This window comes from Rhopilema esculentum, chromosome 20 (genome assembly GCF_057945365.1).
Source record: "Rhopilema esculentum isolate cy_ngs chromosome 20, ASM5794536v1, whole genome shotgun sequence".
Classification (NCBI taxonomy): Eukaryota; Metazoa; Cnidaria; class Scyphozoa; order Rhizostomeae; family Rhizostomatidae; genus Rhopilema; species Rhopilema esculentum.
Window position 1 is genome coordinate 297522 of NC_142834.1, and position 14497 is coordinate 312018.

General features: G+C 34.3%; 1 protein-coding gene across 2 annotated transcripts; it reads right to left on the bottom strand.

Moving 5' to 3' along the window:
- Positions 1 to 93: 93 nt before the first annotated feature.
- LOC135687365 (synaptotagmin 2) lies at positions 94 to 13855 on the bottom strand. Of its 2 annotated transcripts, none has more exons than XM_065203907.2 (5): positions 13697 to 13855; positions 4187 to 4855; positions 3115 to 3432; positions 2066 to 2183; positions 94 to 1528 (listed from the first exon to the last, which is right to left on the bottom strand). In XM_065203907.2, exons 2-5 carry the CDS (start codon positions 4841 to 4843, stop codon positions 1212 to 1214), a joined length of 1410 nt encoding a protein of 469 aa, XP_065059979.2. In that variant the 5' UTR covers positions 4844 to 4855; positions 13697 to 13855; the 3' UTR covers positions 94 to 1211. The 2 variants fall into 2 exon arrangements, with proteins under 2 accessions (XP_065059979.2, XP_065059980.2); XM_065203908.2 differs by having other exon boundaries at positions 4187 to 4858; positions 13697 to 13809.
- Positions 13856 to 14497: the final 642 nt, after the last annotated feature.

A 14497-nucleotide genomic window follows, 5' to 3' on the forward strand; every position in this document is an offset into this window, starting at 1 on the left:
CGCCACTCAACGCTCAAGCAGTACCTGTTAGTACTCGTTCGCCAATTTGTACCAGCAAGTCGGTGGAAAACAAACTAAAATAAACACAAAAAGCGACAAATGGCACATTTTCAGCAATTCCTTTTTATGTACAATATTAGTTACAATGAAAACAGGGAGAGAATAAATATTTGTCGCTTTATTCTACCATGCAAAATTAAAAATCGTTGATAAATTCATACTGACGAATCCCGCTATTGACAAAGTGTATTTTACAAAATGCTATTTATAGAATAAAGATCGATTGTAATCACAAAGAAGCAATTTTGATTATGAATTCGCCGAGCAAATAGAGAGTTCTAGAGAGACTTGAGCTCAAAAAAGGACAAAAGAAAGTCGACTGGTTCAGTCTTAGCAGTATTTGGTGACCAGGGGGTGATACTCAAAGACCATGACATTGATTTAGTGCAAAGACCAGCTAAACACATGAAGAAGTTGTATTTTCCTGCGAGGCACATTAGCACGTAGCAAATACTTATCACGCCAAACAAAGTGAGACAGCATCTGTTTTAAACAGTTTAAGCTAGTCCTTCAAGAGCTAAGGCGCCTAGAACTCTCAAATCGATGGAATAATGTAGTTCAAGGAATTTATATTAAATTATTATAAAAGGACGCTGATACAAAAGAAGCTGGATACAAAAACATACAGATAATTTGGTAAATATTTGAGTAGAAAATGATACGCATAGAAAGTCATCGTTTGAAATTTAGATTTATTCACGTTCGAATATTGCTCTGCAACGTATAAGTCACAGATGACAATCCGATACAGGTCATTTTAAAAACAACTGCTAAGTAAGCAGCCATGATGGATTCTGGAGAAGTGTTGCGCAAAAATTAGGCAACTGAAGGGTTTATTGAATAAGCTGTAAGCAACTACAAAAAAATGTATGCCTTTATCCATATATTATGTTGTTTATTGCATCAAAAATGTTATCCAATTATGCCAAATGCAAGTAGGCTATATTTTCACAATTTTAAGATTTTCCATTAAGGAATGCAGAATCACTCTGCATGCAAACATACGACGTTGAAGACCGAAATCTCAAACACTATCCAATAAAATCTCCAGAACTGAGGTCCTGCGATGGGTTGCTTAAGAATTGAGGGCTGGGTTGCTTATAAAAAAGGTAAATATATTTCCAACGTGTAATAACGTGAAAATCGTCGACTCATACAATTTTGTGCCATTCAGCGATTTGTTTCTGTGGCGATTCAAGCATCTCGTGAAAATGTTTGAGTTCCAACGGAGTTATGGCTCTCTGCGGGTGATGGTTGCCAATAACAACGTTACCAGTTTTATCTTGCTTCAGTCTCGATTCGTGGTGCATCATATCGAAGACGAGGCAAATGCTCCTTAGTCCATGCTCGTCCACAGGGAATACAAGCTTCTCATTGAAAACAGGACACCTCGACTTCTTACACACTCTAGTTCGTCTTTTGTCTGTCATGACTCCCTCTCTTAGCAAAGTGATTTTCACATAATAATCTAGAACGAGTTCAATTGAAAAAGCTGATGAACAAAGCAGTTTTTGCCACTTTAAAAATATATTTGTCTGAATAGCAATAAGCAGTAAGACAAAAAAATCATAAATAGCCATGTTCTAAATATGAAACTTTACCAAAAACATTATGGGTTGAACACTTCATAATGTCAAATCTTACCAGCTTTCTAATTGTGGCGGAGCGCTGCGGAGCATCTAGCATAGGCTTTAGAAGTTACCCTGCGTAAGGTTGGCAGCTTGCCAGTGTATGACACTCTTAGCATAGGGGGAGGCAATGTCATACTTAATTAACGCGTTTTTTGCTGATAGTAAAATAAGGCCTGTTAGCAGCTGAATATTTTGGAAAGATACAGTCCTCGCTTAATTCAAACGTTGACGTTCTTTGTGTTCAAGCCCGAGGAGCGGTGGATATAGTTTCCATAATAATGATTAAATCAAGTGTGGAACATGAAAAAGCGCAGCAAATAGATCAATATACAAAGTATTTGAGAAGCGAATACATGTTGTCAAAACATGGATACCTGGTCGGCTGCCATTTGGTCCCTCGGGAAGTCCATTTGCTTTTAAGACAATCACGGACACTTGTCCAGAGTTTGGCTGATACGAGAGCGAAACTAACAGCTCTCCTTTTTCCTTTTGCTGAAATGAAATAAAAAGATGGGATGACATATTGAAGAAGAGGGTTATCAAAGGAAATATAGTCTTATATCACGGTTGAATAGACAATCGGAGAGACGCAAACGAAAAAACCCTAGGTGAGGATGAACAGAAACGAAGGAAAGATGACTGTGAATCCATCTTTATGGAAAGATTTTGTGTATATCATACAGCATTTCGGCAACCAAATTCAGATGAATAAAGAGAGTTGAGATAACATAATTTAAAATCAGAATAAATGATAAATGATGCTGTAATAAATGAACTTCAATCATTTGTGGTTTTATGACTTTGAATTTCACGAGTAATTTAACATTTAAAATATGTCTGCCAAGGTGACTAGAAAACAAGGAGCACCGCCCTCTTTGCTAAAACCAAAAATCTATATTACAATTGTATAGTACAGTGCCTTCATATTTGCATATATGATGCGCATTATAAAATGCAGTAGGTTTTATATATTTACAAGGTTTTTATATAATATTAACAGAGAGCCTTTATGATAGAATCATAATGTAATGGCCGCTTTCAAATTTTAGTTGTAAGCCGAGAATTTGAGATTTATTCATTCCATTGGCTTTAAGCTTAGTGGCAACTCTAGCCCTGGCCAGGGATGTGGCTACTGAGGGTCATAAAAAAATACCCAAAATCCTTGGTCCAGCTGTTTTAAATTTGGAAATGAAGGCGTTTTGCCACTGTCGCACAGAGGCAGTGCCTTTGAACACATTTCCTTATCACCCTTTCCATGTTTACATAGCCAAACCAATCTCGGCTTGAAAACTTGTAAATGCGTGTTATCTCAGATATGAGGTATTGCATTTGGCAAGCATTTCGAGGTAAATATGCTACCAGTTTTAAATGATGATTGTTATGGTAATATCTTTCTGCGACTAATATACTGATAGATGCTTACATCATCATTTGAAGCAATGCACAGGGGCCTAGACTCTTCTTGACCATCGAAGTTGACATGCTCAAGGGGCAGAGACACATCAGCAACAAACTCGGTCCTCGAAAACTTATCATAGTCCAGCACAACAAATCTTAATGTTGATGCTTTAACTTTATCCATGCTCAACCCAGTGACATTGCAGGTCTTTTCTCTTGAGTAATTCAAAACCTCGTAAAAGAACTGCTTATGATTCTCGTCGTCAGATGTCACGAAGACTTGCACATATGGGTATGAAACTCCTTTCTCTCTTGTTAATGGTAAGTCCAACAGGTCCAGAATCTAAAAGTGGGGGAAATAAAAAATCAAATCTCTTAAATTACACGACAATCAAAACTTTTAGCTGGCAAACAATTTCAGCAACATTCTAATAAACAATACTTCTAAGTGTTTCTTGGCTTTCTCTTGAAAATATAAACTGGCTGTTTAGCTTTATAGAAAATATCGTGCAGCAAAAGACAGATCTTTATAGTCAGTTTACATAGCATTGATTCAAATATATACCAAAATTTTCAAATATCAAATACAATAAAGATAAAAAAAATCATTAAGACAATAGTCAATATATTGGCGGATTGATGACGTCATAAAAATCTATTTTTAGAATTTTAGAATTTTCTGACCCCATATCCTGAAAGAACATTATAAGATACATCTAAACGTGCAAAATCATTCGAATCTTTCGTGAATCCACTGAGATGTTGCCACATAAGTACGGGCTCTTTCCCCATCAAATCGCTGTAATTTGGCTCTGGTTCTAAAATCTACCAACCAGGCCAAAACAACAGGAATCGATTAGCAAAATGGCATGCAAAAGCAGAGACATGACAAGTGGTACTTCAGTATAATTTTCCTCTGGCACACTTTGGAATAGAAAAATGTTGGATTATATCAAATAAAGGGAAAAGTAATTTATGCTTAGGGGCAGATTAATAGCAATGGGAGAGGAAGGAAATTTTAAGAGGGTACACTGATTGTGTTTCTTGTCCTTCATAACATTACAAAACTTGAATTTAAAACTGTTCCAAAAATTTACCTTTATGAAAAGCTCTGATGTAGCAGGATTGTACTTCAAACAAAATTTGATGATGCCATTTGATGCATATATCCTTCTATTACCTCTAAGGGGACGACTTAATAAAGATGCAGCAACCGTTTTTGAAATTGCTGATCTCCATAAATTTGAAGAATTCAGCTCTTGTCCTGCCTTGTCTCTCGAAAAGAAAACTTCATTTGGGACCGAGGCTGATCTTCTGTACAATAAATCAGACATCATAGTAGTGGTAGAGTTCCTAGGCGTTGCTATTGGTGATAAGTTTGGAGATCCTAACGGCGTTTCAACGTAGTCAGGCATTGGGGAGCCTAATGGCGAATCGAATTGCTTCATCAAATGTCTTGGGGTCCTTGGTGAATCAGGTGTCGATGGATCTGACAGTGTTGGGGTGGGAGGGATTGTGAACTCAGGTGGATCTTTTGCTGATAAGATCTGATAGGCTGCTGAAGGGGGATGGGCCGTGGTCTTAGGGACATCCTTGATGTTTAGTTTTAACTTTGGCTTTCTTCGCTTGATGCTTTTCTTCTTTGCTTGCCTGCTCTTATGCCAAACAATGCCAGCCAACATGAAGGTTAGCAAGAGCAGCACAAGCAACAGAGCGGATGTTATTGCAATGTATGTGTTTGTTGCGTCATCCATCCTTCATGGCCCCTGCTCGAGAAAACAAAACTATGATGTCATCATTTTGAAAATCAATTCAATATAATTGGTGGAGAGCTGAAGTTAAAGATATAGGTTACAAGCCCTATGTAACCTTGTTAAAACTAATAACTGTATAAATTAATATGAAACCAGGCAACAGCGTATTATTTAACCCGTCACCGTGTGACCATTGTTCACAAGAAATTCACAGTTTAAAACTTTTCTCACAGGAAATTTTTAACCATACATAAATAACTGCCTTATACACTTCGCAAGAAGTTGGGCAGTTTTGAAGGAAAAAATCTTCGCAGGAAATTACCTCATTACATTGAAAAAGATCAAAACTAATTGAACACAGTGATATTTGGCTAGGGGAGAAGAAGGGGATCGGCTTCTCTTGCAAAAGTTACAAATGGTTTGGACTTTGGATACAAATTTTATTGTCAAAGTTTCTGCGATCAAATCATTTGAAAGTATGCAATAATAAAAAAATATCTATGAAACATAAATTCTGGGAAAATACATTTGGCGCTCAATCCTTACAAATTTAGCAAATAAGAAAAAACACAATGTGCCTTGAAGAAACAACAATGTATACTATAAATATTTAACATAAACTGTTTTTCAAGCCCTTTTAGTGACTTGAATAATATGAGAAGATTATAACAGCTTTGTAATTTTTATTATCCAGAAGATGATTAAAATACCCTAATCCTAAAATCTACAAAATTAATATGATATATAAAAATGAGCCGAAGAGTAAATATATATTTGGTAGTTCTTGAATCAACAATAGTATATATATAGTTTATTACTCCTTGTGATTATCCCCTTCCATAAATTGTGTAAAAAGTGTTAACGAAAAAAGGTTTACAATTATAGAAAGTTGAATGTTGTCCAAGTACAAGCAGTTATGAGATATGCTCCTTGAATAGACTGGGTCCGATAACCACAGTCTAAAATAGCATTAGGGGCAGATTTGAGTTTTGGTCTGACTCTAATCTTTCTCAGCCAATCAAAATTGGCAGATGTATGAAGTTGCATGCTGGTACCACAATCTGCGTGATTGACGTTTTTAGGTCACCCACATTCAATGTTGTCTTGGTGCACCTAGTTAAAGGCTTGAATCTAACTCTGGACTAGAACTGTTTTAGCTGGGCTTAAAACCTCAAAACCAAGATGAAAATAAAATGGAAATAAAGGGATTTTGATTTGATATTAGAAAAATGCCAATACAGAAAAATAAATAAATGATTAGAATAATTAGAAAAATAAATGTCTCATCAATTAACACATTTCCAGTCATCTTTTGCAACCGAACCAGGTGACACAGACAATAAAAAGCGGCTATATAAAACACATGAAATATAATTAAGCTGAACTAATCACATCTCAACGGAAAAATGCATTTGAATATCAATTCCACTGCGAATGTTTAGGAATACTTTAGGTATTTGATATTCGAACTACATTAGCACGTGGAACATTTTCTGGGCAGTAAAAAAAGGCTTTGGAACAATATTTTGCGACAATCCGGCAATAATGTGACCTTTGTGATGTACGTAAATACTCTAGGAAGCACATTTATATGCATTGGGTACAGTGTTTAATCTTTCTTGGAGTGCATCAAAGTTCATCGTAACAATTCGTTTTCATTTGATATTACCTAAAACAAAAGTACCTTATTTGTAATAGGAACACACGTTTTTTATAAACAGGCCTTCCTGGGAATAAATTTGCACAAATGTGGCATTTTGCACTCCTAGACTGTCGTAGGAGTGTGATGGAGCTTCGAAGACATTTTATGCAACAAATTCGGAAAGAATTTTTTAAAATCTTTCTCATTAAAAAAGTACAGCAGTTATTTCCATGGAATTTTCACAAGACATTCTTGATATTTTGAGGCCTTTTATGTAGGCCAAAAAATAAAAAAAATATCTTCCATAAAATTTCTATAGGTCTCGAGACGAAAACATGGAAGCTCTGAAAACCCAGGAACTGAGTTAAGAGAAGCGCTTACAAATTGCTTTCTACTAAAATAAAGCAAATGGATTTCGTAAAATTGCATCAATTATCGGCTGCTCATTGAGTGCAGCTTTTCTGGTGTGTAAAAAGTCTTCCCGTACAAGAACAGTAAAAAATTTACCAAGGGATGGCAGACCGAAGAGGTTTACGACGCCGTGGGACGAAAGATCTTTACTGAGGAAACTGCGAAGGTTTGAATCCTTACTAGAAAATTATGTTGTCATGAAAAAAGAAGCTAGATAATGGAACATAAGCAAAAACATGGCTATAAAGTTATGAAAAATACAAATTTTCCAGCTTTATAAGAAGAAAATGCTCTCTCAAAGCAAAACTAAATCATCGACGATGAGTGATACTCAATTTTAAAAGTAGCTTGAATAAATGCAAAAATTTAATAAAATTGTAGCATTTTCGTCGATTAAGTAAACTTTCTCTGAAGCTTAAAAGTTTGATTCAATAATTTCTTTTAAAATTTTTTTTGTTATGCAAACGTGAAATTAAAAAGTTGTATTTGTTTGGACAGCTCCAAAAATTTTGGAAGTTCATGTGACTTTGCCATTGTTAGGCCATACAACCCTTCTGCATATTTTGCTGTTATAATCAGGAAAATCGCAAGAATCCTGTGTTTTCTTGGTTATGCTTCATGTATTTTCTTAACTTTTTATTCCATTTTGGGGAAACTTGGGCCTAGATTATTTGTAGAAAGACTGCCTAAATCTGAAAAAGTTTCCGTTGCAAAACCGAATCCAACGGAACGCCATACTTCGATTATCGAATTCGTCCCAATACTTTTTGAACGTAAGTGTACAAAAGCTCAGTTGCATATATGGAGTCATAAAACTTCATTTCTCAACTCATTTCATCAGTTCCCCCACCACTTTATCAAAAAATATATGTGGTTTTAACTAAAGCAAGGTAAGCCAGAAGAAATATTGAAAGTAGTATTTGAAAGAATAGAAGAATACATGTGCTCTTCGTGTGCGATTTGGCCGTGAATGGATTGAATTATATTCTCATAATAATTTGACTTTAATGAGGACTTTAAACTTTCTGGACATTTATGCATTGATTGATTTACTGTTATTTTGTTGCATTGAAAATAGTTTGTTTGTCAAACAGTTAAATTTATTGAGATTTATCGCGTTCGAAATTCGAATTATTTTTCGCGCGTTTTAACTCTTTGCTGACGCCATTTCTAGAACATTTGCGTTCTGAAAATGGTATGTTCATTTTTCTAATAAATTTGTTCTTTGAGCTATTATATAGCATTTATTTTATTGCTACTTTGGAAAGGTATGTTGTGAATAAATCTAAAAGATTTCTATTGTGTTTTTTTGACGGAATTTTGCATTTTTCATATACTTTAAAATGGCTTTGGCCACCATTTTATTGCTACTTTTTAGAAAATTTGTTCTGGGCGAAATTGCAATTGCAACAAATGCTTTAGAACTTTTGAGTTCTTTGTGTGCAAAGTTGTATAAATAGTTGAAAAATTTGACTTCTTGTAATACATTATAGCAAAATGTCTGAGACTGAAGAAATGTCTGACAACGAAAAAACCATGGAAGTTGCAAGTCACGATGAACCGCCAGAGACCGTTACTGTTTGTTTCAAAAATGAAAAAAGGTTATTATTTGCTTAATTCATAAAACTCAATATATATAAATATTTTCCTTGCAAATGTTTGTAACTTTCGTTAGAAATTAATGATTTATATACAAATTTCGTTAACAATAAATTTCATATAGTCAATCTTTGCATTTGTAATTTCATGTCAAATTTTATAGTTTAAATTTTAAATTTTTTCCAGGCGAATTTGCAATTTCACCAAATGTTTTAGAAAATTTGAGTTCTTTGTGTGCAAAGTTGTATAAATAGTTGAAAAATTTGACTCCTTGTAATACATTGTAGCGAAATTTCAAAAAGAAGATATTTGCAAGTCATGGAAGTTGGAAGTCAAGAAGAACGGCCAGAAATCGTCACAGTATCTTTTAAAAATGAAAAAAAGGTTATTATTTGCTTACTTCATAATACTAAATATATACAAGTATTTTCCTTGCAAATATTTGTAACTTACATTAAAAATTAATGACTTATATACAGACTTTGCTTACAATAAATTTCATGTAGTTGATGGTCAATCTTTGCATTGGGAATTTCGTTTCAAATTTTACAGTATTTATTAGATAAGATAATTTATACTGTTGTATTGTAAAACTTAATAGTCACATTTTTATTCTCTTAGGAAATAGCATTCGGAAAAATTTTTTTTAAAATGAAGAGGACTTTGGCAAAGGATTTCAACATAAAAAAGAATAAAATTCTGTTCTTAAATAAAGAGAAAAATAAAGTCAAGGAGCTTAGGTATTTATCTTATCACAATTGTAAATCCTACAGATGCACAGTAGAAATTTATTCATTTTTCAATTTATACGCTGCTAATATATCATTTTTTAAATAATGAAACAATTTCCATAATTTGTTCTTTTCTTTCTGAATGATAAGATATTTCTTTTTTTTTTTATATATAAGGCTTGTAGGCCGAAATGGCCCATCCAGCCAATGTGTGAGATGTGTTACATTTTCACATTTATATACATAGGCCAAAAAGTGCTTTACGTTTTTGTCAAGATTCAACCGAAAAAATGACTTTTATCACAATTTAAAATTCCTTCTGTTGCAAAGTAAATTTTTTTCGTTTTTCAATTTATACATTGCAAATATATCATTCTTTAAATTATTGAAATTATTTGAAGACGGTATATCTCATTCCTGATTGTTAAGAAATCTTTATCAGTGTTTAAATTATGTTACATTTACATATTTTAATATAATGTACATGCCAATATATGCTTGCATTTTCATCAAAATTCTAAAAAAAATATTTTCATTTCTCTAATTCTCTTTCAGACCAGGGATGACTTTACTTGTTAAAATCACCCAGAAGAAGAAAAGAACAAAAGAAGACAAGCAGCAGAGGAGGGAATTTCCTTTCTATAGAAAGGAATTTCCCTACTGTAACAATTACTACACGGGAACTTTCCCGAATATGACAGCAGGCCTTGCTCTAAGCAAAATGAAGGTGCTCCATAAAAAGAGCCCCTTAAAACTCTAGGCGCTCTATTTCGCACCTTTAAATATAATATCCTTGAGAGCATCTTTCAAGAGCTTTGGAAGATCGAGAGCTTCATATCGAAAGCTTTGGACGAGTGTTAAATAAGAAATTCAATGGTGATACCAAAAAGCACCATAATATTAAATGACAAAACATGCAGCAAACACTATGTTAATACAAATATAGAAATATAGGAAAACGCATAGCTTTAAGTCAAACATTAACTTTATTCCCCTTTTTATGCTATCCATTCTATAAGAGACACTAGAACATCTACTATTCGCGAAAGCAAATGAAAACTGAAAAGCAATGCGGTAATTTGGACGGAAATGTGATCTCTGATTTGCAAAGGTGATTCTAAATTATTAAGAAAAAACAGAAAATAATACTTCAACAGAAGATTAACGATTGCTCGAAAATCAAATAAATCTGCCGGAGAATACGCTTGATGACCTGTGTCCTTGGTGGTTATTAGAGGGTTATTAGATTAAAAATGGTATCGAAAACCCAACGTTGAATTTGCTGAATTTTTTTCTCAAGGGGTCATCTGACGCAAATCATAATATTGCGGTCTATTGGGAAGATAGTTTATGCTTGATCAAGTTTATTAGACAAAGGCCAAGAAATTATTTTGCTCCGTGGTAATATTGTTTTTACGTTTTGAGGGGCTCTATAAATCGCTCTCCAAGGCTTCTTTTGGGTGCGCTCTAGGCGCGCGCGCTCGATCGAGCGCCTTTCCGGGCAAGGCCTGATGACAGTTAATAATATTTAGTAGTTCTGTTGTTTTTAAATATGTTCCGCTGTTTGTTTGTTTCTTTTCATATTTTAAATAATGAAATTTCAAAATGAAAGAAAAAAACACAAATTTTCTATTTAGACATTTATATTGATAGAATGGAAAAAACTTCAAACTGTTGTTTTCGTTCAAATTATATGACCAACATTCCTTCATTTTCTGCATGTTAGTTTTATTCAATCTTCATAGTTGCATATCAGTATAAATTTAGGGTTCATTTTTGGCTGTTTGAGATGTTGATAGAATGGAAAAAAACATTACCTGCCTGTTTATGCTCAAAATATAACTTACTTGACAAAAGTTTTTGATTATTTGGATATTAATTTTATTTACTCTTCATAGATGTCTATATCTAAAAAGGGAAGGAATTACAAATTAGAAAGGATAAATAGAGATTCCCTAAGACATTGGGATAACATTTCTGATTTATAAATTAGAAAATGGTGTTGTCAGTGAGTAAGCAAGCCAATCACATTGGAAGTGCTTCGTAGTTTATGCAAACAGTGGCTGGTAAACTGACTTTGCAAATCCAATATTATAATTGTACACACAGCTGTTTTACAATTTCTAATTTGGATTACATAAGATGTTTATGTGCCAAAACTGGTTAAGATATGGCAATTTGATCACAGGGTCTGTTCCATCAAATCACACTATTTTTGTCTCTGTTCTAAATTTGATGAACCTTGCCAGAATATAGTAGCAATATCTAGCAACCTTGATATCATTTACTGGCCATTGCTCTCCCAATTTGTGACATTTCTAACTGATATTGCATATTTAGAGATAATTCATGGTGTTCTATTCAGCAATGTGGTACAAAATTAAAAGTTTTAAAAATAGATGTTTATGGCTTCACACTTAATAACTTCACACTTCAAACTCAAGGCAATGCCAGGAACAATTTCTTGAGTAAATTGGAAGCAAAAATAACATGTGAAGGAAATCCATATAAATCTAGTAACAATGCCTAATTTAGAGTGGTCCTGGCCACTAATAGTGGTCTTGGAAATTTAATTAGTGGTCTTGGAAAAAAATTAGTGGGGAAAAACGAGAAACTTTAAGTTTCTTGGTCACAAGAGTTCTTTTGGGTTGAGATGATTATCACTTTTTATTATCCCTCCCTGAGGTATTCATCACTTTTTTCTCCATTACAAGGGAGACATCATTTCAAGGTGCTAATCTTGACATTTCTCTAAATCTTTCTTTTCCAAGATCTGCCAACGCCACAGCTGTTCAACACAGGGTTTATGAAATAAAGCAGCGTACTCTTTCGATTTTGTGTCTTTGGCCTCAAGCGTTTAACTGCGCAAATCAGTTTCTTTTAAAGTTGGTGCAGTAAGATAATTTTAAATGTCTCAAAAATGCTTAACTGGTTGAGTGCTAAAAAGATAGGAGATCAGACTGTAACTGCCACCAGCAACAATATTTCTGGCCCTGTTGTGCAAAATGTTGACATTGAAGGCCCTGAACTGAATGTTGCATGCACAAATACAGATAGCACGCAGATACTTCAATCACTGGCACAGAAAATTTAATGCAATCCGAAGTTAGTACATATGCACCAACATCTAAAGACGGGACATTTCCAGTCGCAAGAGAAAACGCTCAAAGATCAACATTGACCCATGTTTTGAAAAGGTAGGGAGCAAGGGAAGAAGAAAAATTTGATGCAGTGTTTGTTTTTAGCATCCAGAAGTGGTGAAGCTGCATAAGAAAAGCGACCAGGTGCCCCCAATATGCACTGACACTGGCAGTGATATCAGAACCGATTACATGGAAAATCATTCAAAATTGAATATTCACACTGCTGTTTACAGAGCAAATCGTTTGAAAAACTTGCCACAGTCAGAATTGAACCAGGAGAGCTCCACCATTGACAGTCAAATAAGCAAATCTCGAAATGCACAGTGTCATTATAGTCATAATCTCCATTTTCTATCCACTGAGGAGAGACTTAAGCTTGTAAAATTTTGTTGACAAAGATGGTTGCTTCAAAATTTGCCATGTTTAAAGGTATTAATTCCATGTCACAAAGTATATATAGAGTTCAAACTGATGACATAAGAAAAGCAATGTTACGAACTTTTCTATTTTGACCATATCTCCCATAAAATATTTATGAAATACTTTTAAGGTTCAAATCTGAAATCAGTTTTTGAGAAAGGCCTGTAGAAAGCAAAATGCAGAATTGATGATATTAACCCAGAACTGTGAATTGAAAAGATTTTTTCTTCTGCAAGTCATCAATGCCTAATGGCATGATAAAATGATTAATAAATGAACAGCCCCGATTCAAATTTATTGGCTGAGGGATTTTCACATAATTAATGACATCAATGATTCCTTGTGGTACTTAAAATTAAGCACTTAAAAATTAGAACACGGAGTGCGACTCTAAATAGAGCTAGATTGAACAGCTTTGGATATACGGGTTAAAATTTGATGTGACTGTGTAAGCCTGATATTAAATATAGCACCAATAAACGGAGTCTACAATTACAGTCAACTGTTGTGTATTTAAAGTGTATTTAAATATTCAACACAATGTGTATTTAAATGTGTAAAAGTGATTGGTAAATTTTTTTGGTATAACGTGAACATAGTATTTTGTTTATACAAATCCTGGCGACAAAAAATCCAGATGACATACTCACATGTCCGAGGAAGGGACGATGGTTGCTTGCAAATGATTAAAATAACCTTGTAGATGGATTTATAACCGCGATAGACATCGTGTCAGTTTTTTCCGTGTATCCGCCCGACATCAAGTTTCACAAGTTAAACTCGTCTTACCGCAAGAGGACAACTTAGGACAGTGTAGAGGCAGAGCCTTCGTGAGTTTTCCTAGCCAACGCAGAATCATACACCAATTAACCGTATTAAATCAAAATAATAAATGGAAGCATCATACCTCGTTCTCCGTGTTCCTAAACCTCAGCAAGCAAATTCTCAACTACGAATCTTTAAAATTCCAAGCAAATGAGCAACCATGTTGGCACTCACCGTCGCCACTTCCTCTTCATTCCAAAACGCACCTTCGCAGCGCTGTTGAGGGTCAAATCCAGCGCCCTCCCAGCATGCAGAAGATCGTCACAAAAGGGAATGAAAGAAATTCTCTCCTCTGTCCTTATTCTAACTACAAAACTCGCACAGTTTAGATGAAGCGACTTGAAAGTACTTTGTTGTTTTATATCGAATTGTCCTTAGTGATACTGCGATCCAACACAGCTTGAAAACCACACTGCACTTCAAAAACAACAACAGTACAACCATTTAGGTTGCTTCGTCTCGTAATAATTGTTTTCTTGTTTCATAAATACAGTTTGCAGATAAGTCCATTATATTTCAAAATATTTTCAAGTTCTTTCCTGCGTCTTTTCATCAAATGGTATGATGTGAGCGTTATCTGCATCTCTCCTAGATTCATGACTCACTTTTGACTTTACACTCTTTAAAACTTCAAATCTTTAGGACCGATCTTTAGCTATTTCTAAAAAATACCTCGTTAATATGCTTTTTGAGACTTGTCGAAACTGTTTCTTTCGATATTATTGTTGCAAGTTTTCAACTTGGCTTTTTTTCATTTCATGAATAATGTTAGGGCTCATTTTGGGCTTTTGCTGAGTTCAGAAAGTGCATCAACCCTCTTCCGGATGAGACTTGGCTCTTCTCCTTGAAATTTTCCCTATATCTTTGATAGAATTTTTCTTGA